Here is a 22,197-nt window from a genome sequence, read left to right as displayed (position 1 = left end):
CCTGATGTGTTCCTGTCTGCTGCCCAGCCTGATGTGTTCCTGTCCGCTGCCCAGCCTGATGTGTTCCTGTCCGCTGCCCAGCCTGATGTGTTCCTGTCCGCTGCCCAGCCTGATGTGTTGCTGTCCACTGCCCAGCCTGATGTGTTCCTGTCCGCTGCCCAGCCTGATGTGTTGCTGTCTGCTGCCCAGCCTGATGTGTTCCTGTCTGCAACCCAGCCTGATGTGTTCCTGTCTGCTTCCCAGCCTGATGTGTTCCTGTCCGCTGCCCAGCCTGATGTGTTCCTGTCCGCTGCCCAGCCTGATGTGTTCCTGTCCGCTGCCCAGCCTGATGTGTTGCTGTCCACTGCCCAGCCTGATGTGTTCCTGTCCGCTGCCCAGACTGATGTGTTGCTGTCTGCTGCCCAGCCTGATGTGTTGCTGTCTGCTGCCCAGCCTGATGTGTTCCTGTCTGCTGCCCAGCCTGATGTGTTCCTGTCTGCTTCCCAGCCTGATGTGTTCCTGTCTGCTGCCCAGCCTGATGTGTTCCTGTCCGCTGCCCAGCTTGGTGTGTTCCCGTCCGCTGCCCAGCTTGGTGTGTTCCTGTCCGCTGCCCAGCTTGGTGTGTTCCTGTCCGCTGCCCAGCTTGGTGTGTTCCTGTCTGCTGCCCAGCCTGATGTTTTCCTGTCTGCTACCCAGCCTGATGTGCCACTGCCCGCTGCCCAGCTTGAAGTGCCCGCTGCCGAGCTTGAGGTGCCCGCTGCCCGGCTGGACACCATGGACTTTCCCCAGCAATGGCTAGTTGGAGCGTCTGGAGGTCGCTCCTTCGAGGGGGGGTACTGTCAGGAAAGGTCCCCTCCGCTGGTAATAGCCGCTGGTAATATTATTTGTGGGGTTCTGTTTTGTATTGGTTGTGGTGCACTGAGTGATATTGGGGGTGGTTGTGTGATATTTATTCATTTATCTTTAATAAATCATTTATATTTTCACTTATACCCGTCTGGGTTTCCTCTGTTGGAGTCCACACAGTTCTGGTCTTATCTGGTACATGACACAATTGTACAACACTTCAAAGCAATGTTTCATATTCCTATTTCTTGTATCAAATATCTGTGTGCTAAGTATACCTTTATTTTATTCACATAGGGGAGAAAAGACTCGGGACGTCAGAGGTCACCAGGGACCCCCAACCTCCTAAAGAAGGGGAAATCCCAAAACCACAACCTCAGGATGTGGAGGAAGGAGAGGTTTATGAAGTGGCCCAAATAGTGACCGGTGAGTGTCTGAGACTACAGCTTCAGGTAATATATGTATGCCTGCATATTTATAATACACGGTGTGTTTTTTTTTTTTTTTAGGTGATGTGGATGTTGTAGAAGAAGAATGTCATTTCACAAGTGCAAGTGCACACGTCCTCATCGGGGAGATCATGGTGTGCAATCGGGATTTACAGAAGATGAAGGAAGACATCAATGATGTGGAAAAAAGACTCAAAAACATTGATATTTTTGGCAGAATCGAAAACACACCAACATTTCTAAAATTGTTTCTCTTTTTCTAACTTTTCTACAAAATTTTGAAAGCCAAATTTTGAAGATGCACACAGTGTGTCAACATGTGCTATCTGCCATAAGGGGATATCAAAGTACGCATTTTGGGGGGGCAACCCCTTTCTCGCAACTATGGTAGCTGAAAGGAAGGGGTTGTACCCCCGAAACACGTCCACTGATCCCCCATGATGGGAGCTAGCACATGTTGACATTAGGCATGGGATCAGGAGTAAAATCCCTATTTGTTTGCATCTTCAAAATTTGGCTTTCACAGGGGTGACATCACTCCATCTGATGAAGGCAATATCAACACAGTTTGGACATACTAATGTCTGATATTGCCTTCACTTTGTCAAAGTTGAACTTTGGAAGTTCCTGAGTTGTGTATTGTTTTATGATTTTAAACATGCCTGTTTGAACACAAAAAAGGCTATTTGTACTGTCCAAAAAAAAAAATTTTTCTTACTAAAATTTGTTGGTTGTTTCCAAAACCATTTTCTAACGCACACGTGAATGTGCACAGAGTAAAAAGTTTTCTACTCAACAATGTGTGGCTTCTTCTTTCAATGCTCAATATCATTTTTTGGACTAAGTTGGTGTTTACACTGAAATGGGGGGTTATTTACTAAAGGCAAGTCCACTTTGCACTACAAGTGCACTTTCAGTGCAGTTTCAAGTGCAGTTTTGCAGTGCACTTGGAGTGAAAAGTGGACTTTCCTTTAATAAATAACTCCCACAGTGCTTTATAATTTGACACAATCATGCAATTTTCGTGACTCACCAAAATTAATTCATGGTGCTGAAAATGATGAATATTTTTTTCAGTAATGTATTACATACATTAACAACAAAAACAAGGTGTGTGTGTAGCAGACCCAAAACATAATAATATTTTGCTGAAGAAGAGATTGTCACCGCATGTATCAAATAAATTACATTTGCACTATTGACGAAAATGGCTAAAAAGAAAAGCCCATTGGAGAACCTGGGAGACAGCTAAAAGAAACCCATGCAGTAAATCAAAGAAAATCTTCTTTCAGTTTAAGTAAAAAATTATTTTCAAAAATGTTTCTTAAACAGTTTCTGGCATATCAATGGCCCCCCTACCCGCAAAGTACTCCAGATATTTTTGTTTTACTTTGCGGCGCTTTGGGAGGGCAAGCCAGGACGGCCAGCTTCAAGCGACGTCTGGGTTTCTTCTTGAAGTCCAACCTCAGGCCCAACTGAGGCAACATAGTTCATTGAATTTCTCCTTAAAAAGTTGTGTAGAATGCAGCATGCAAGGATTATATGGTTAAGTTTATATTCCCCCATGTTGATTGGCGTAAGGAATAGGCGGAACCGGCTGGCCATTATCCCGAAAGCGTTTTCCACCACTCTTCTGGCTCTGGCCAGACAGTAGTTTTAAACCCTCTGGTCCGGAGTGAGGGTCCTCATGGCTTCAAAACGGTCAGCTGGTCAGAACGAACTAACAGAAAGCACTGAAAAACAGAAAGGCCGGAGCTGAAAATCAGAAACGAGCGGACAAGAATGCACTAGCAATGAAATACGTAATATAAATACGAACCCACAAGCACAAACTGAAGAGCAGTAATGATTGGAAAAGCACGAGGCTGAAAAGCGCGAAACGTCTGTCACCAAACTTCTACTAACACGAGATTAGCAGAAGGAGCCCAAAGGGTGGTGCACTTGGTATTGAACTTCCTCTTTCTAGTGCTGTCGTACGTGTTGTACGGCACCGTGTTCTTGACGTTCGGAATTTCCGACAACATTGTGTGACCGTGTGTATGCAAGACAAGTTTGAGCCAACATCCGTTGGAAAAAATCCCATGGATTTTGTTGTCGGAATGTGCGATCGTGTGTACGCGGCATAAGAGTTTTAAGGAGCTGTTTGCTACACATGGGTTGCCAGATACAATCGTGTCTGATAATGGAAGCAATTTACGTCCTCAGAATTCAAAACCTTTATGGCAAGCAATCTTATTCTACATGTTACGATTGCACCACTCCACCCGTCATCAAATGGTCAAGTTGAATGTATGGTTCAGACCACCAAAGTCTCATTGAAGAGAATTGTTCAAGGAGATTGGAATCAGAGACTTGCAAATTTCCTTCTGCAACAACATGTGACACCATGCTCAAGCACTGGTTGTAGCCCAGCAGAGCTCCTAATGAACCAAAGTCTAAAAACATGTTTGGATCATTTACACCCTGATCTGACATTGGAGTTACAAGAAAAGCAAGAACTGCATTTTAAAAAGGATGCTAATGTTTCTGTGAGAGTGTTTGAGCCTGACAATGCTGTCTATGTCAGAAACTATGCTGCTGGGCCTCGTTGGATACTGGCAAAGGTGCTTGTGGCTACAGGACCTTTGTCATACAAAGTACAAATTACTGATGGTAGAATATTACGAATGCACGTTGATCAGATCCGAGAAAGAATTGTATTAAATTGAATTGGTTAAATTGTACCTGCTGCTGGTTCTAGTGGTGCTGGGATTCCAGTGATGCCAGATCATGGTTAACCATTGGGTGATACAGGTGCTATTCCTCCAGGAAATGTTATTGCTGAGCCAGTTTATCTCAGTCCCTCAGCACAAGAAGAAGAATTGCACCCAACTGAGGGTCCCAGGGAACTGTCTCAAATAGTGGTCCTTAGGCGTCCAAGGAGAAATATTTACCCTCCCAGTTATCTCAAAGACTTTGAGGTCTAGGGGGAAGGAGTGTTATGTATTAGTGTGTTATACTGCTCTCCATCCAGTAGGGGGGAAGCATTGTAAATATGTTCACTTGTGTATATTTCTGGTAGAGCTATGTATTTCTTTAGCATCTATGGTTCCTGTTTCTGTGTGTGATTCAGTAAAGAAGTCCTATGAATGCCTGTCCATGTCTATGCTTCAAATTCATTTTAAATACACAAAGTATCACTAGTATTGTATCACTTAAGAGAGTCTAATGTTTGATGAGCTGCTCCTGCAATCAGCACTGCCATTTTGTGTTTTAAAATAACTTTTGTGGTCATGACCTAAACCTGTCTTCAAATTGTTGTAAATGCTATTTCTACATTGCTGGGAGAATGACAAGTTTGTAGACTTGTTTTGTCATTGGTGCAATAGTGAGTTTATGACCTGCTGGGTTCACACTTGTGTGATCACAGACATTGCATGTGATTCTCACTGCATTGCCCTGCAGATAACATGCGACGTCTGTGTGATGCGAATTCAGCCATACAAACTGTATGGCTGAAATCGCATCACATTCGCACCAAAATGGTGCAGGACTCTTTTTTTGGTCCGCACTAGAATCAGATTGCATGGGTGTTCACACCCATGCGATCCGATTTCTGCACCTTTTCACAATTCGCACTGCGATCTGCAAACTGATCTGGGGGTGTTATTAACTTTACATTGATACCCGCAGTTGTTCGCAGATGTCAGTGTGAACTGCCGGCGATTCAGGTGCGATGGGGGGACCCGCACAGGATTCGCAGGTTTTCCCGCATCGCACAAGTGTGAACCAAGAGGAAGTAAAATAGCCTTTGCAAATGATCAGGGAAGGATAACAACAGGAAGAGACAGAGGAAAAACTTGGTAAAAACTTTAGATAAAGAAACATATCTCCTTGTCTCCAATGCAGCATGTTGGGGTGTTGCTATATTTGAATACATTTATTGAATTGTTTTACCACTTGCCTACTGGTCACTTTCACACCCTTCCTGCCCAGGCTAATTTCCTGCTTTCACATGTAATGAAATTTTTATCATTTTTTTTTACACAGATAGACTTTTCTTTTGGTGGTATTTAATCACCACTGGGTTTTTTTTTTTTTTTTTGCTAAACAAATGTAAAAAAATAGAAAAAAACTAATGGAAAAAAACTTGAATATGTTCTGTTAAAAATTCTGTCAATAAGAAATTTTTCTCCTTCATTGATAATTTTTCTCCTTCACTGGACTTGTATTAGCTGAAACCTCTACGCACCTCTCTGAAACGAGTCCTACTTTCTTATTAAGAGCTAAACGTGTCTGATTTTTGGGCAATATAGTTCCACCTTTCTCTTCGATGAGAGTGTTAGTGAGTACAGGAAGGGTTGGTGAGTGACCAAAGCTGACCATAGATGGCTTGAATTCAGCCAGTTCAGCAGGTGCCAGCCAAATTTTGATCAGTATGTGGCCATTCCTACTTGACATAATTGTTTAATCAACTTCTGTTGAAGGGACATGCTAGAAAACCATAGTTACCAACTGTCCCGGGATTTAGACTCTATTTCCGATTTATTTGTTTCCCGGGAAATGTCCCGAGAAATCCAGTTCTTCACGGATTTTCTCCGCCGCCACCTTCCGCAACTAGAGGTCCGTGGCTGGCGGCCACCATTTTTAAGAAGACCAGGAAGACGGCTGGGGGGCTAGAAGGAGCTTTTGCGTCACCGCCCACCCTCCGCCCTGCTCCGCCTAGCCCCGCCTACCCCCGGGCCGGATTTTATTCTAGGAAGCGCCATGCATCTTCACACCAGAGCTTTCAGTGGGAAAGTAAACCGTGATAGAGCTGCTGCTCGGGTCCTTCCTTGCGGCAGGGGGCGCACTCACACGGAGACTGCCACTTGATAGCGCCTCACCTAGTGGGATAAGAGTGGGAGGGCAAGTTCTGGCAGAGTCCAGGCGCAATGTCGGAGTACAACGTGAGAGCACCACCGGGCAGGTGAGCTGGCACTGGTAGGGCAGAGCGGTATGTACAGACATAGAGCTGTGGGCACGGTGCTGATAGTCTCACTGATTATCTGCAGGAGAGCGGGACGGTTTGTCTGTGCAGTGAACTTGAACTTGTTAGCGCTCAGCCCTAAGTAATGCTTGTAGAAGGGAGGATAATGGGCCCTGTGTATTATTAGAGATGTAATGAGTCCGTCGCCGCCCTGCTCCGCCTCGCCCCGCCTACCCCCCGGCCCGCTGCCGCTGGGGACTTCTGATGTAAGGGGGGGTTCCGCTGGGGACTCCTGATGTGAGGGGGGCTCCGCTGAGGACTTCTGATGTGAGGGGGGGCTCCGCTGAGGACTCCTGATGTGAGGGGGGCTCCGCTGAGGACTCCTGATGTGAGGGGGGCTCCGCTGAGGACTCCTGATGTGAGGGGGGCTCCGCTGAGGACTCCTGATGTGAGGGGGGCTCCGCTGTGGACTCCTGATGTGAGGGAGGCTCCGCTGGGGACTCCTGATGTGAGGGGGGCTCCACTGAGGACTCCTGATGTGAAGAGGGGCTTCGCTGGGGACACCTGATGTGAGGGGGGGCTCCGCTGGGGACTCCTGATGTTAGGGGGGCTCCACTGGGGACTCCTGATGTTAGGGGGGCTCCGCTGAGGACTCTTGATGTGAGGGGGGCTCCGCTGAGGACTCCTGATGTGAGGGGGCTCTGCTGGGGACTCCTGATGTGAGGGGGGCTCCGCTGAGGACTCCTGATGTGAGGGGGGCTCCGCTGAGGACTCCTGATGTGAGGGGGGCTCCGCTGAGGACTCCTGATGTGAGGGGGGCTCAGCTGAGGACTCCTGATGTGAGGGGGGGCTCCGCTGGGGACTCCTGATGTGAGGGGGGCTCCGCTGGGGACATCTGATGTAAGGGGGCACCACTGGGGGCACCAGATGCAAGGACGGACTCTGCTGGGGCACCTGATGCAAGGACGGACGGCTGGTGGCAGGCGACGTGGCAGGTGACACGCTCAGGGATCCCACTGATTCGGCATAATGGTGAGTTGAATGATTTAATTTTATATTACAATGTAATAATAGAAATAATGCGCTTCAATCATCCTGACACCATAACAACCATGGTGCCGGGATGATTGAAGTGCTAACACCAGGTGTTTGGAGTATCTTTATCTGCTGATTGTTAAACTTTCTAGAATACACATATTTCTATTGTTGTGTAGGATCTGGGGCTGCTGTCCGTCCGTCCCTCTCCCCCCCCTTTCCCTCTTCCCCCCCCCTTTCCCTCTTCATACCTCATTCATCTCAGACTCTAACCACACCCCTTTGAGCCACGCCCATTTAAGACATGCCCACTATTTCACGTAAACCACGCCCATTTTTTGCACGTCACATTTTTCTTTTCCCTGTGCCACACCCACTAATACATGCCCCGCCCCCTAATTATAACAAGACTCCACCCACAGCCAAAAAAGTGTCCCTAAAAATTTTTTTACAATGTTGGCAACTATGGAAAACCTGTATTGAACAACGGCTGCAGCCGCTGATCAGTGCATGCTGACAGACACCAGTGAGTCCCACTGTCAGAATACAACATACCGGTGGGGGGATTCCTCCATCCACCTCGTTTGTGTGTATCAATGAGTCTATTCAAGTGTTTTTTTTTTGTTCAGCCCACTGACTGAACTAAAAAAAAATGACCCATCTATGGCCAGCTTTAATCTTGAGGTGAAGAAGGGCAAGCCAAAAGTAGAAAAGTAAAGCCAGATTTAAAAGGGCATGCAAAGGATAGTTTGCCATCCAAGACAGCCAGGCCATACATTCATGTATGTTCACCCACTGGTTGAAGAAAAGAAGATGAATCAGTTTCCTCATGCACACATTCGAGGTGGATGGAGGGATCCCTCCTGTGGAGCTGTTGTATTCTGAAAGCAGGGAGGGTCCCCCACCATCAGAATACACTTATCAGCACTGCCACCTATAACTAACAGCACTGATCAAGCGAACATTTTCCAACAGGCTGGTTGTACAGAAGTCAGTCAAGAGAATGACTTCGGTACAATCAGCTTGCACATAGATGGATCGAAATTATGTTAATCCCTGCCAAACCAGCCAAATTTTAATCCATCTATGGCTGGCTTATAGCATGTAATGGTATTTGGCCCTTCTCTGTAAAATCAAATCAAAATGGTGCTTGCTCTTAGTTATATACTCTTACAATATTAAACGCCTACATTGGGTTTACTGTACATTGGCTGAGCAGCCTATGAGAGCTGACACCAGATCAAAGCAGGCCACCTATACACTATTTTCTTTAAAATATTGTTACAAAAATTATTAGACTGGTAATACTCCTCCATGTGCAACACAACTCTATGCTACAAGTATCCAGGCATAGCAATAACATACACTCACTGGCCCATTTATTAGGTACACCTTGCTAGTAGCAGGTTGGACCCCGTTTCGCCTTTAGAACTGCCTTAATTCTTTGTGGCATAGATTCAACAAGGTGTTGGAAACATTCCTCAGAGGTTTTGGTCCATATTGACATGATAGCATTACACAGTTGCTGCAGATTTGCACATCCATGATGCAAATCTCTTGTTCCACCACATCCCAAAGGTTGTCTATTGGATTGAGACCTGGTGATTATGGAGGCCATTGGAGTACAGTGATCTCATTGTCCTGTTCAATGATTTGAGCTTTGTGACATGGTGCATTATCCTGCTAGAAGTAGCCATCAGAAGATGAGATGGGTACACTGTAGTCATAAAGGGATGGACATGGTCAGCAACAATACTCAGGTAGGTCGTGGCGTTTAAACAATGCTCAATTGTACTAAGGGGCCCAAAGTGTGACTGAAAGAAAATATCTCCCACACCATTACACCACCACCACCAGCCTAAACCGTTGATACAAGGCAGGTTGGATCCATGCTTTCATGTTGTTTACACCAAATTCTGATCCGACCATCTGAATGTCATAGCTGAAATCGAGACTCATTAGACCAGGCAATGTTTTTTCAATCTTCTATTGTCCAATTTTGGTGAGCCTGTGCAAATTGTAGCCTCAGTTTCCTGTTCTTAGCTAACAAGAGTGGCACCCGGTGTGGTTTGCTGCTGCTGTAGCCCATCTGCTTCAAGGTTCGATATGTTGTGTGTTAAAAGATGGTATTCTGCAAACCTTGGTTGTAAGGAGCTGTTATTTGAGTTACTGTTGCCTTTCTATTATCTCGAACCAGTCAGAATCATTTTCCTCTGACCTCAACAAGGCATTTTCATCCACACAACTGCCACTCCCTGGATATTTTCAGACCATTCTCTGTAAACCCTAGAGATGGTTGTGCGTGAAAATCCCAGTAGATCAGCAGTTTTTGAATTACTCGGGCCAACCCATCTGGCACCAACAACCATGCCACGTTCAAAGTCACTTAAATCCCCTTCCTTGCCCATTCTGATGCTCGGCTTGAACTTCAGCAAGTTGTCTTCGCCACGTCTAGATGCCTTGATGTGTTGAGTTGCTGCCATTTGATTGGTTGATTAGCAGTTTGTGTTACCAAGCAATTGAACAGGTGTAGCAGTGCGTGTATATTGTTAATAGGCCTGTGAATCATTTGCCTATTTTTTTTTTTTACAGTTATAAAATTTCCGCTAGCATTCAAATCCACATCCATTCAAATAGGCTGTTGGACATGTGACATCACTACTGTACAGAGTTTATACATAATGTAAATCTGTATTTATTAAACAGCTATGCCATTTTATACTACATCACACATGAACAATTTCAGATGATTTCCTATAAAACAATAAAAAAAATAATTCATTGTGAAAACATGGAGCCTTAATATCACTTATCTGTTTCTTTAATTTAATGTTACTAAAAGAACCAAAGCTATATTAAAAAATATCTTATGTAAGGATACATTCCTACAGATTAGATTACCTTTACAATTTGGAACATTTATGCCAATTTTATTTATCAATTTTGGTACTTGCTCTTAGTTTTTGTTTTTCATATTTTAGGATTTAATTATAGTGTACGGGTATTTATTGCGAGGAAATAAGTGTACACATGTTCAGTAAAAAGACCGTTTTTCAAAGAATAGAGGGGGTTTGGTAGTTAACAATGTATTTGTATTTTGTCTAATTATGCTTTGGTCTCCTGTGAGGATTTGGCTCAACAGCTAGTCTGACTAACCCTTGCTCTGGATTGGACAACATATCTGCCATCAGTAGCAGATGGGGCTGAGATTAGCAGCATTCTAATCCAGAGGAAGAAGTTGCAGAATGAAGGAGACGCAGCTGAGGATCTGACAGAGGTAATACTCAGGACACATTTTTATAATTATATAGAGAGAACACAATATGAAAATACTTGGTGTGAAGTTGAGCGAATAGCTTACACCATATCAATAACCATTAACAACCATTATTCTAACCTTATACTGTTGGACACTTTTTCAATATACATGTATTGTATTTTTCATTAGCTGGAAAGACGTGACTATGTCCTTGATGGACGAGACAGCCTCAGACCTTCCAGTAAAGGACACAGACTGCAGAGCAACGGTACTGAGGGCTATACAAGGTATTAGGTTCATTACATTTTTTTTTTTATGTGTTTTTCACTAGTTCTTTTGAATATTATTCAACTTTAGTCAGTTTACTTTCACTTTCTTGGTTACTGTACATTTATTTATGCCTGATTTCCAGATGTAACAACAGGATCCAACCAGCAAAGGATGTTGATGCAGAAATCTCCCAAAATGAAAGGTAAATTGACTGCTTAAGGAGGCTTTTGTCATTCCTTTATGTATTGCCTTGCCCTAATGTACATTATTTGATAATCTTACATACACCATGACTCTGTTGTGATATTTGGGTATACACAGTACATAGTGTTCTGTTTCTGAGTACAAACCCCAGTACACAATATCCATTTATATCATTAATTTGATTAGATGTAACAATGTAACCACAATACAATGTCAACATACAGTACACCAGCCTTTCTCAACCTTTTCAACACAGTGGAACCCTTGAAATAGTTCTCCGGTCTCAGGGAACCCCTGGTAAAACTCACGATACATTAGTGTGATGGTTAGTGGGAAGAATGGTCCTTACACTTGTGGTCATTGGGAAGAATTATCTCCATACAGATAGCTAAAAAGATCAATGGTGTCAGTGGGAACTTATCTGAGAGGCAGAAATTGCCCAATGCTGAAGGAACCCCTAGCAACCTCTGGGGGAACCCTGGTTGAGAATCACTGCAGTACATGATTATAACAGAAAGCCGGCACACCTGATCTCACAAACCTGTTGGTAAAGCTGAACTCCACCTGCTAATTAAATCCATCATAGAAATGCCCAATATTGCAAAAAATTGTATGCTCATAGTTATATATTGGTAATGCTTATAACGATAGTATTAGGTATATGAATACCTTTTTTATTTCGTATGTCTATAGTTTTCTTCACATTTGTAGACCAAGCTGTCCAGATCAAGTGACAGTAATGGGTTTGGGCAAACTATAATACTATCAAGGGTTCTTAAAAAAAGGAACGGCAGTCTGCTCACATAATTTGTAATAAAATATCTTTGCCATTCTGAAGCCTCCCTCCAACCACTTTGCATATTATTTCATATATACTGTGATTCTGTACTTGCCAAATATACTGCAGAAATCTCCCTCCACTGAGTCTGGCAGCAACCATTTTAACTGAGGGCAGCTGAAGCGGCTGCCTGTTCACTTCCTGGATTTACACAGACACAAAGAGGCACACCCCCAGCTCTGATTGGCCCTCCTATGACTCACCCCCTTCCTGGCAAACTCTCACCAGAGTGAGAGAGAGAGAGCTGTGCATGATGTCATAAGCCTAGGTTTTTTACCAGACAAGAAACAAGAAGTGGGCTGTATAAGGTATTTACTGGCAGAAAAAAAATGTTTTACCATCCAAAGTTAAAACAACAAGGGCAGAAGATTTAATAGATGGAAAGATGAAAAAATGACTGAAAGTCCGCTTTAAGATGGGTACCCTTTATTCACAAGGGGTCATTTAAAAAAAATACTCTGGTGGGTAATTTAAAAAAAAAAATCTGGTCTGTAATTTAAAAAAATACTCTGGTAGGTAATTTAAAGAATTATTTTGGTGGCAACTGTTTAGCACCCCTGTCAGGGTTATAGTTTGCCCTGGCCCATAACTGTCACTTTTGGTTTGCGAGTACGAGGGGAAAAACACACATAAATGCACATAAATGAAAATGAAAAATCGAAATATAAAACACTATGCTTGAATGCGTTTTGGCTTAGAATATAGCTCAGAATATTGTATTTCTCGCAATAGTGGTCCTTTAATGCAGCTGTGTATGCGTTAGAAAAATATTAGTTGCTACTAAACTAATCTACAAATATCAATCTGTCTTGATAATGTCCTTCTATGATAGTACTATAAGGCATTAAACTTTCTAAACAGAGGGCCAGTTTACCGTCCTTCAGACTTTAAGGGGCCAGATTGTGGCCAGTCGGAGTAGAAAATGTCCCAGTTTTAGTGGTAATAAACAATGACTCAGGCTAGGTGGCCAGTGGGACTAAATAAATTGCATAGCACCTGTGGTCAGTAGGAGGAGGAATAGTCTCCGTCATTGATATTAATGAGAGGAATAGTGCCCCATCATTGGTATCAGTGGTGGGAAGAATGCCCAATCGTTGGTGTCAGTGGGAGAAATAGTGCCCCATAATTAGTATCAGTGGGAGGAATAGTGCTCCATAATGGGTATCAGTGTGAGGAATAGTGCCCTATAATTGGTATCAGTGGGAGGAATAGTATCCCATCATTGGTGTCAGTGGGAGAGGAATAGTGTCCCATCAATGGTGTCAGTGGGAGAGGAATAGTGCCCCATCGCAGGTGTCAGTGTGAGGAATAGTGCCCCATCATTAACGTCAGTGGCAGAAATTATGCCCCACTGTTGATGTCAGTTGGAGTAATAGTGCCATGTATCAGTAGGAGGAATAGTACCCCAAGGCCTGGTTAAAGGCTAACAAATAGCCACATCCAGCCCATGGACTGCAGTTTGGTGACCACTGCTCAAAGGCAATGATGATCTGCTGAGGCTTTGCTTCTTGCACATGTACTCATAAGGAACATGCTGAGAGATATACAGTGAGCTGCTGCTCCTTCCTTGTCCAATCACAGGCTAGGGACAGGGTATACACCAAGCAGTTTTGCATAAAGTGGATCTCCATCCAGAAACTTTTTTATTTTGTTTTGTTTATAGTAGGAAATGGTTAGAACCTGTTTTCTTATTGCTGCCTGTTTCCCCATCTGTGAGATCCAGTTATTTCCTGTGCCAAAGGCACACTAGGAAGTAGGTAGAGATTTTCCTGAAGCAGGAGTATTCTCTTCTGTAACAGTTGTCATTGAAGAATGTGTGCCCTTTGGAAGATTTCCCCTCACCTCCTATTCCTGTGACAACTGTAATTTTTTATCACTTTCTGTCACGACAGTGGTTATCAGGACAGGGAAAGAGGGTGAATCTCCCCAGTGAATAAACAAACAGCAAAAAAAAAAAAACTCGAGGTTCTGATCATTCCATGTTCAATACAAAACAAGTAATACATTTTGGCTTTTTGGGCTGGAATTCAACCATAATTCCAGTACAGATTTGTGATGTCACCAAACTGGCTTTGCTGCCTGCCAGTTTGGTGGGTAAAACAACTCCCATGTTTGCTTAGAGCTCAGCTTAAAAGCTGCCTTCCTTTGTTTTGTATGCTAAAGCTGAACTCCAGGAAGATATAAATGACACAAATTAATGCCGTTCTGTACCCCATAAATTGTATCTCTGAGTAAAACTTTTTTTTTAGTTTGGTATCATCTCTCTCTAATGCCCCATACAAATGATCGGACATTCCAACAACAAAATCCATGGATTTTTTTCCACGGATGTTGGTTCAAACTTGTCTTGCATACACACGGTCACACAAATCTTGTTGGAAATTCCGAATGTCAAGAACGCGGTGACATACAACACGTACGACGAGCTGAGAAAAATAAAGTTCAATAGCCAGTGTGGCTCTTCTGCTTGATTCTGAGCATGCGTGGCACTTTGTGCGTCGGAATTGTGTACACAGGATCAGAATTTACGCAAACAGATTTTGTTGTCGGAAAATTTGAGAACCAGATCTCAAATTTTGTGCAACGGAAATTCCGATGGAAACTGTCCGATGGAGCCTACACACGGTCGGAATTTCCGACAACAAGCTCCGATCGCACATTTTACGTCGGAAAGTCTGACTGTGTGTACGGGGCATTACAATCCCTGTACAACAGAACTCAGACCGGGTGAGAGAGAAGTAGCACAGGAATCAGCTTTGCTGCAGTATTCAGGAGCTAACAAGGAACATGCTTATAGAAGGAGAGAACCAAGTGACAGAGACATGAGCCTATCATTCTGCTGCCTCTCCTTCACTGTCCAGTCACATGAAGTCACAAAACCCCTAATTGCCCTGCCCTTCCAGTCAGGGCTGTGGTGTACAGCAGAGCTGTGAAAACTGTCCAGTGTCAGATGCTCTGATGCAGACAGACAGCCTACTAATCCCATCGTAGTCAAGAAAACCCAATGCCTTAAGGCAGAACCTGACTTTGACGTGGTGTGAGCCTCAAGAAGTACTTGTAGACCAGGGGTCCTCAAATTATGGCCCTCCAGTTGTTCAGGAACTACAATTCCCATCATGCCTAGTCATGTCTGTGATTGTCAGAGTTTTACAATGCCTCATGGGACTTGTAGTTCTGCAACAGCTGGAGGGCCGTAGTTTGAAGATGCCTGCTGTAGACCATACCTGGAATGTGAGAACAACAGCATGAGTAACCAGTCAGTTCAGGATTTTCCAGATTGAAACAAAATTTGTCAAAGCTGTTTCTGTTATTTTATCTTTTATAGAGCTCTTCATTTTTATCTTGTTATTTTTGGATAGAGTTCTACTTTAAACCTTGTCTATAATTCATTAAAAAAAACAAATCACTTTCAGTTAACAAAAACTGAAGTTCATACATAGAGCAAGTTGAAGACAACCCATTTGCCACAATGCTCACCGTGGTGAGCAAATTACTAAAACACCTTGTTACAATGCAGAAGACACACCACTGCAACCCTAGCCTTGTTCAAACAGCCACCCTTCCAGTGGAACAGCAGTAACAGGCAGGGCGTCACAAAAAGTCCTGTAGCAGCTTCTTTGCAGCGCTGTAGGAGCGGTGAACACACGGCTCCTCCAACGCTCCTGCCCATGGAAAACAATGGGGCAGCGCCGCCATACCGCCGGCAAAGCGCTGCTGCAGCACCGTTTTGCAGGCGAATTTAACCCTTTTTCGGCCGCTGACTGGGGTTAAAACTGCCCCATTAGTGGCCGAATAGCGATTTACCGCTAAAACGACTGTAAATCAGCGCTAAAATAGCGCCGCTTTACCACCGACGCCCGGGGCGGCTCAGTGTGAAAGGGCTCTAAAGGAGGTCAGAGTGTGTGAGGGGAGATGCTGCCGTGCATCAAGGTGTCCAGGTCGGGACAGAGGAAGGCCTGAGAGAAAGTCCATGAGGGACAAGAGAGAGTCCATGTGGGACAGAAGAGCAGCTAGGGAGCCATACAGAGATAGTCCAAGAGGAACACAAACAGCTAGGAAGCTGTAAGGAAGATGCAGAGCTAAGGTGCAGCGTCCGTGCATAAACACTGGGACGTGTTTCATGATTAAGAGGACTGAAAAGATACTGAGGCTCAAGAGACCCTTAAGAGGTACTTGGAGCATTAAAGCTGCCACAAGAGAGCCAGGAGGCTGAATGTTATGTTTTGCAGCGATGGTGAGAATACCTGTGTAAAGTTTTGAGGTTTGTTTAAATAAAAATGGACAGGAAAGCCCTGAAAACTATATATGGTGTGGAACTCGCAATGTCACAATGTGTCGCAATAATTACCTATTTTCAGGCTGCTCTGGTTCAGTCATGTGATCTGGCTCCCCTGTGTCAGCCAGTGCCACTGCAGGGGAGAGGAGGGAGCACTTGCAAAGTATGGGCTATTGAAACCTATGGGTGACATCATCAGTGCGGCCTTTACGTTGGCTGGCACTGGGGATCATGTGACCGGATTGGTGCAGGCTGAAACTTGGTAAATATGTACAGCTTTCTTACACAGGCATATGTGTTAGGAAGGGTAGGGGACAGTTTTAAGGTTAGTTAGGTGTATAGCTAGAATTAAACTTCAAATTAATTGCAACAAGTGCAGTACAGTTTTTTTACAGCGATCGATCAGATCTCAGTTTACTGAAGATAGTTCAGTGAAAAATGATTTCTGTTGGAGCTTATCGCATTTTCTTATTGGTTTGGTCTAACTGAAAAGTTCAGACGCCTGCTTATTACAGAACTTGGCATGTTGTTCACACCTGAATATGAAACTTTATATACAGAAAAAGATGTGAAGACCAGACGCAGAGTAGCTTTGATATCCCGTGAAGAACTGGAGGACAAGTTTCTACGGCTTCATGAAGAGAATCTGCTACTTAAAGAATATGCCAGGAAGCAGGAGGACAAAATTAAGAGGTATACAGTATACAGTATATTTAATAAGAAAAGTAATTGTCTTTCATATAGTATGACTTATGTGCAGTAGTTACTGTCCATAGATGCCATCACTGTCACAATGTCCGTTACTTGGACCACTAACAATGCAGGGCCCTGACAACAGAACTGCTGCAACATGTGTGACAAAAGTAAAATCTAGATTGAATTAATTTAATACCCTTTACTATGGCTTTTTGACTATGTTTTTAAATATACACATGAAATAAATCAGCTAATAACTATTGGCAAAATAAAAAATGACAACTACAACATTTTGTTTTGCTCAGTCCCCCAATATCATAGTTTTACCATTATTTCATCCTACAAGTAGATCTCCAAGTAAACATGGAGACTGGTGTCAAAGAGCCCTTGGCCCTTTGTTCCTGGTGTTGAGGCAGCTGGAACCACCATTCATGTCCCCATGTTAAACTCTATGTAGATTTTGGTTTCTTGATTTTGGATTTTTTTTTTGCATATATATATACACACACACACACACACAGTATATATGGCTTACTGACCTGGATCTGTGTTACCCAGGACTTTTTAAGTTCCCTGATGGATGATACTTTTTTTAGGGGGTGTTTTAAAGTATTTGTAATCTGTGGGTTATATCTGTGGGGTGTTGTACATTTGTATAGCGCCATATCATTTATAACAAAATCATTTTTCATTTTTTAATACAACCTTTGTGGTGCAGGCAATTGTTTCAGAGGTATTTTTTTTCTTATGGATTTTGCATCCTATTTTGGTTCCCTTTGTCTGCACAATTTTAAGAATTGCCACAAGGTAGTTGGCCAGGAACATTCCATGAGGTGATAATAATATACAACAAATTTTTTTATACTGGAAATTTATGGTTGTATGGTAAGGGTAATGGTAAATTTAGTGGCCCATAGGCCAAGCAGGAATAGATACCAGCAAGAGTCTTCACTCTTTTACAATAAATAATGTAGAACTTGTTGGCTAATGAGTGCCTTCAACTACATGATAGCAGTTATAGGTATTGCGGCACTAGATCCTAAATCCTTGGTCTTCTTCAGTAAGGCCTAATGCCCTGTACACACGATTGGACATTGATCGGACATTCCGACAACAAAATCCATGGATTTTTTTCCGACGGATGTTGGCTCAAACTTGTCTTGCATGCACACGGCCACACAAAGTTGTCGGAAAATCTGATCGTTCTGAACGAGGTGACGTAAAACACGTACGTCAAGACTATAAATGGGGCAGTAGGCAATAGCTTTTGTCTCTTAATTTATTCTGAGCATGCGTGGCACTTTGTGTGTTGGATTTGTGTACACACGATCGGAATTTAACCGATCGGATTTTGTTGTCCAAAAATTTTATAGCCTGCTCTCAAACTTTGTGCATCAGAAATTCCGCTGGAAAAAGTCAGATGGAGCCCACACACGATCGGAATTTCCAACAACAAGCTCCGATCGCACATTTTCCGTCAGAAAATCTGACCGTGTGTACAGGGCATTAGTGTTCCACATGTTGCATTACTATGACTTTTGGCAGCACTCGATCCAAAAGGCCACAAAGTTGCATTTCAAGCAAATCATACTAAATATAGAACAAATAAAAAAACAGACTAGTGGTAAAGACCATTTATTGATAAAAAGTTGGTTAACAAGCCAATGTTTCAGCACCTATAAGGGATCCCCTTAGTCAGGGCTGCAAAATTTCAGGTGATGGGTATGCTCAGGCTGTTTTTTGTTTTTGTTTTTTTAAAGTAAATTGCCTGATAAGTTCAAGCAATGCTCAAAATTGCTTTTTTAATATAGGCAGTCTGAGTGATTGAAATTTTTTAATGCAGACAGTCCTTTACCAGTGGCGTCTGTCGCCACCCCCCAATCCATGCGTCCGGCTGGATTTCAGTGTTTTTTTTAAGCACATGATTAGAGCCTCAAGCTCTAATTGGCTTCAAAAAAGGGTTCACAGTGTTAACAAGATATGTGCATATAATACTGTATAAAAATAGTAAGGATAGTAAAGTCAACAAATGCAGGTTATTTTAAGGAAGGTAAAATTGCCATTTTCCTTTACAGAATGGCAACTAAACTGCTCCGTCTAACATCAGATCACGGGCAGCATGAAGTAAAGAAAGTCAGAAAAGATGGCCGAGATTTGGAGGCTGAGGACACTATGGAGAACTTACAAGATCGCGTGAAAGACCTGGAACGCAGAAATGAAGCCTTAAGGCAAAGACTGACTACATATAAGCAGCGCCTTCAGCTGCAGGATGGTTGCAGACATTGTCCCTATGGCGCAATATCAGCACGCATAAATTCCGGTATTAGAAAAAGCACAACATTGCCAGAAAAATATAAGAAGGGTAGGTAAAAGACACTAAAGAGAATGTTAGTGCATTCAGCAGCAGTGTGTAAAAAATATGAATTATCCCAGAGTTTATTCATTCTTTCATTCATTCTAAATCCACAAATATACTTTTGTCTTAAGTCCTAGATTATGTGCTAGTGGTGGCTACAAACAGTACTCATTAGCTTTCGTTTATGATTCTAGGTTTACGTCTGCAAGGTCCACACACAGGTCCGCCACGAGTAGCTGCTGATTGCTGTGGAGAAAGTCTCAGTGATGAAGCCAGAGCAGAAATTGATAGACTGTAAGTATCAATTAAAAATTTTCTTACTGAGCTTTTGGAGACCTGACTGCACCCAAACCAGGACCTGGCCTATATCCTGGGATAGAAACATCCATTCAGTTTAGAACTTTTGTTTTAGATAGAGAAGTACATTTTTAAAACTGATGTTAAGTTATTTTTTGCTTTGTGTCCCACTGGGGAGATCTCTCTTCACTTGCTATCCTACAGATGCAAAAGAAAATTAGAGGAAATCTGCCCAAAGTGAACATATGTTCCTTTTAAAGATTTTCTCTCACCTCTTGCTCTGATGATAACTTAAATCCTTCCATACTTCATCCAAAACTAAAAAATGTGGCCTTTACATACACTTTAAGCAGACATTACTACCAAAACCCAGTCTTCTTTACAAAACATTCCATTATGACCACATTCGCTAATTTACAGTCTTAATTTCTAATATTTAAAATGACATTTTTTTTATACATTATGTTAATGACCAATACGGGTAATATATACAGTATCTCACAAAAGTGAGTACACTCCTCACATTTTTGTAAATATTTTATTATATCTTTTCATGTGACAACACTGAACAAATGACACTTAGCTACAATGTAAAGTAGTGAGTGTACAGCTTGTATAACAGTGTAAATTTGCTGTTCCCTCAAAATAACTCAAACATACAGCCATTAATGTCTAAACCACTGGCAACAAAACTGAGTACACCCCTAAGTGAAAATGTCCAAATTGGGCCCAATTAGCCATTTTCCCTCCCCGGTGTCATGTGACTCGCTAGTGTTACAAGGTTTCAGGTGTGAATGGGGAGCAGGTGTGTTAAATTTGGTGTTATCGCTCTCACTCTCTCATACTGGTCAGTGGAAGTTCAGCATGGCACCTCATGGCAAAGAACTCTCTGAGGATCTAAAAAAATTGTTTCTCTACATAAAGATGGCCTAGGCTATAAGAAGATTACAAGAGAGGGTGAAGAAAGGAAGCGCCACCTGAGTGCAGTATTAGTAGGTACTTTTTAATGACACATAATAAAAAAACACTTACAAGAGAGACATAAATAAAAGGCTCATCTGTAGATGGGTAATCCTGGTGAATTCCTCGGGCACCAGTCTGGATGGTGTGCCAGCGGTATAAGGCTGCAGGTGGAACCTGTTCAGTAGATGGTTCGTCCTGTGGCCATCAGGGAAAAGCTGGGGCCGGCGTGGAGCGCACAGAGGGTGTGCGTGACGTCACGGATCGTCCAGCGGCTTCCGGCTTCACTCCAGGGGGAGGGCTTACACCAAGAGAGGATTCAGGCAGTGGGAGAGCACTGAGTAGGCTACGCGCTCGGAGCGGCTGCTCCTTCAATAGGCCTGAGGGGGCAGTGTGTCAGTGCTGTGCTATTTATAGGCCGGCGCTGCGGGACAACAAGGCTCAGCGCCGGCTGATAGCACAACACTGTTAGGGAATGGTAAAGTGCGGTGGACTCAAAGGGGGAGGGGGTATGGAGCAATGTATGTATACGTGTGCATGCATGTATATGTATGCATGCATGCACACGTATATGTTTTATTTATATAATTTTTCACACATAATCCCTGTTTTTTTTTATATTTTTCTACATATAATTTTTTATAATTTTTGTATATGTTTTTCTACATATTTTTCTACATATTATATTTCATAATTGATTTTATTTATATGCATATCATATATTTTATATATATTTATTATCATCCCCTCAGTCACCTTTTTACTCAAGTGCGGTCTCTCAAAAACTGTGCTCCATACCCCCCCCCTCCTTTGAGTCCACCACACTTTACCGTTCCCTAACAGTGTTGTGCTATCAGCCGGCGCTGAGCCTTGTTGTCCCACAGCCTGTCAATGTCAGTGTCATTTCTTCAGTGTTGTCACATGAAAAAATATAATAAAATATTTACGAAAATGTGAGGGGTGTACTCATTTTTGTGAGATACTGTATGTTACAGTACATGTTTTTATTGTTATTTTCTTACATCATATTAATATCTTTGCATACAAATTGTCCCATGGAAAGAAATTGATAAATTACATAAAATTAAAATTTTACCTTACAGATTTCAAATCATCAACAGGCAAGACTGCAATATGCATGAAAAAGCTGCAGTCATATTGAAGCACATGGCTGCTGCCAAGCCTAAGGATCTGGAGACTGAAATCCTGCTTTCTCTGCAGCATGTGCAGCAGGCTGAGGACCAGAGGTAAGTATGGACTGGATTTTAAAGTATGAAATAGATTGCTAGAGGTTTCTGTCTCTATTGTGTTTCTTGTGTATTCTAAGCATAGATTAGTAGTACTCAACCTAGCTAATGTGTCTAGTCAGATATTGGCATAATGTTTCCCATAGAAATATAAATAACAATTGCAGCTGATACCCCAGTTTTTGAAACAAACTGAAATAATAAAAAAAATGTTGTGTAGTGTTAGACAGTTACAGTATATGGACCGTTATGAGCCTGGAAAGTATTGCAATCTCTAAAACATGCTGTAAAAATGACTTAAAATACAATAAAAGGCTCCTGTATGACAGGCTAAGCAATTACCAAATTTGACTTACAATGTACTGTAGTCGTCTTGTGGGACAGAAGTCTTAAACCACTTTATCAGTTCATCAAAAAATGTCAACACTTTAATTTAATAATAAATAGATATTTATTTTTTGATGGAGCCTTTAACTACCTATCTCAATGAGAAGCGCTCCTTTCTTCTGGGACACCTTCTCATTGGTCAGTGTAAGG

The 22,197-nt window shown here is 42.6% G+C and overlaps 1 protein-coding gene across 1 annotated transcript in view; it reads left to right on the top strand.

Annotated features, from left to right (window-relative positions):
• Positions 1-6,187: 6,187 nt before the first annotated feature.
• Positions 6,188-22,197, top strand: part of RPGRIP1 (RPGR interacting protein 1) — a 109,501-nt gene continuing 93,491 nt past the window's right edge. Inside the window, exons 1-7 of the mRNA XM_073608349.1 lie at positions 6,188-6,222; positions 10,706-10,803; positions 10,929-10,988; positions 16,665-16,797; positions 18,876-19,162; positions 19,351-19,450; positions 21,517-21,660. Of these exons, the coding sequence (XP_073464450.1) occupies positions 6,188-6,222; positions 10,706-10,803; positions 10,929-10,988; positions 16,665-16,797; positions 18,876-19,162; positions 19,351-19,450; positions 21,517-21,660 (857 nt within the window). The remainder of the gene's footprint in view (positions 6,223-10,705; positions 10,804-10,928; positions 10,989-16,664; positions 16,798-18,875; positions 19,163-19,350; positions 19,451-21,516; positions 21,661-22,197) is intronic.

Source organism: Aquarana catesbeiana, linkage group LG01 (genome assembly GCF_042186555.1).
Source record: "Aquarana catesbeiana isolate 2022-GZ linkage group LG01, ASM4218655v1, whole genome shotgun sequence".
Taxonomy (NCBI): domain Eukaryota; kingdom Metazoa; phylum Chordata; class Amphibia; order Anura; family Ranidae; genus Aquarana; species Aquarana catesbeiana.
The sequence above is the reverse complement of the archived record's forward strand: the minus strand, read 5'-3'. Positions and strand labels throughout refer to the sequence as shown.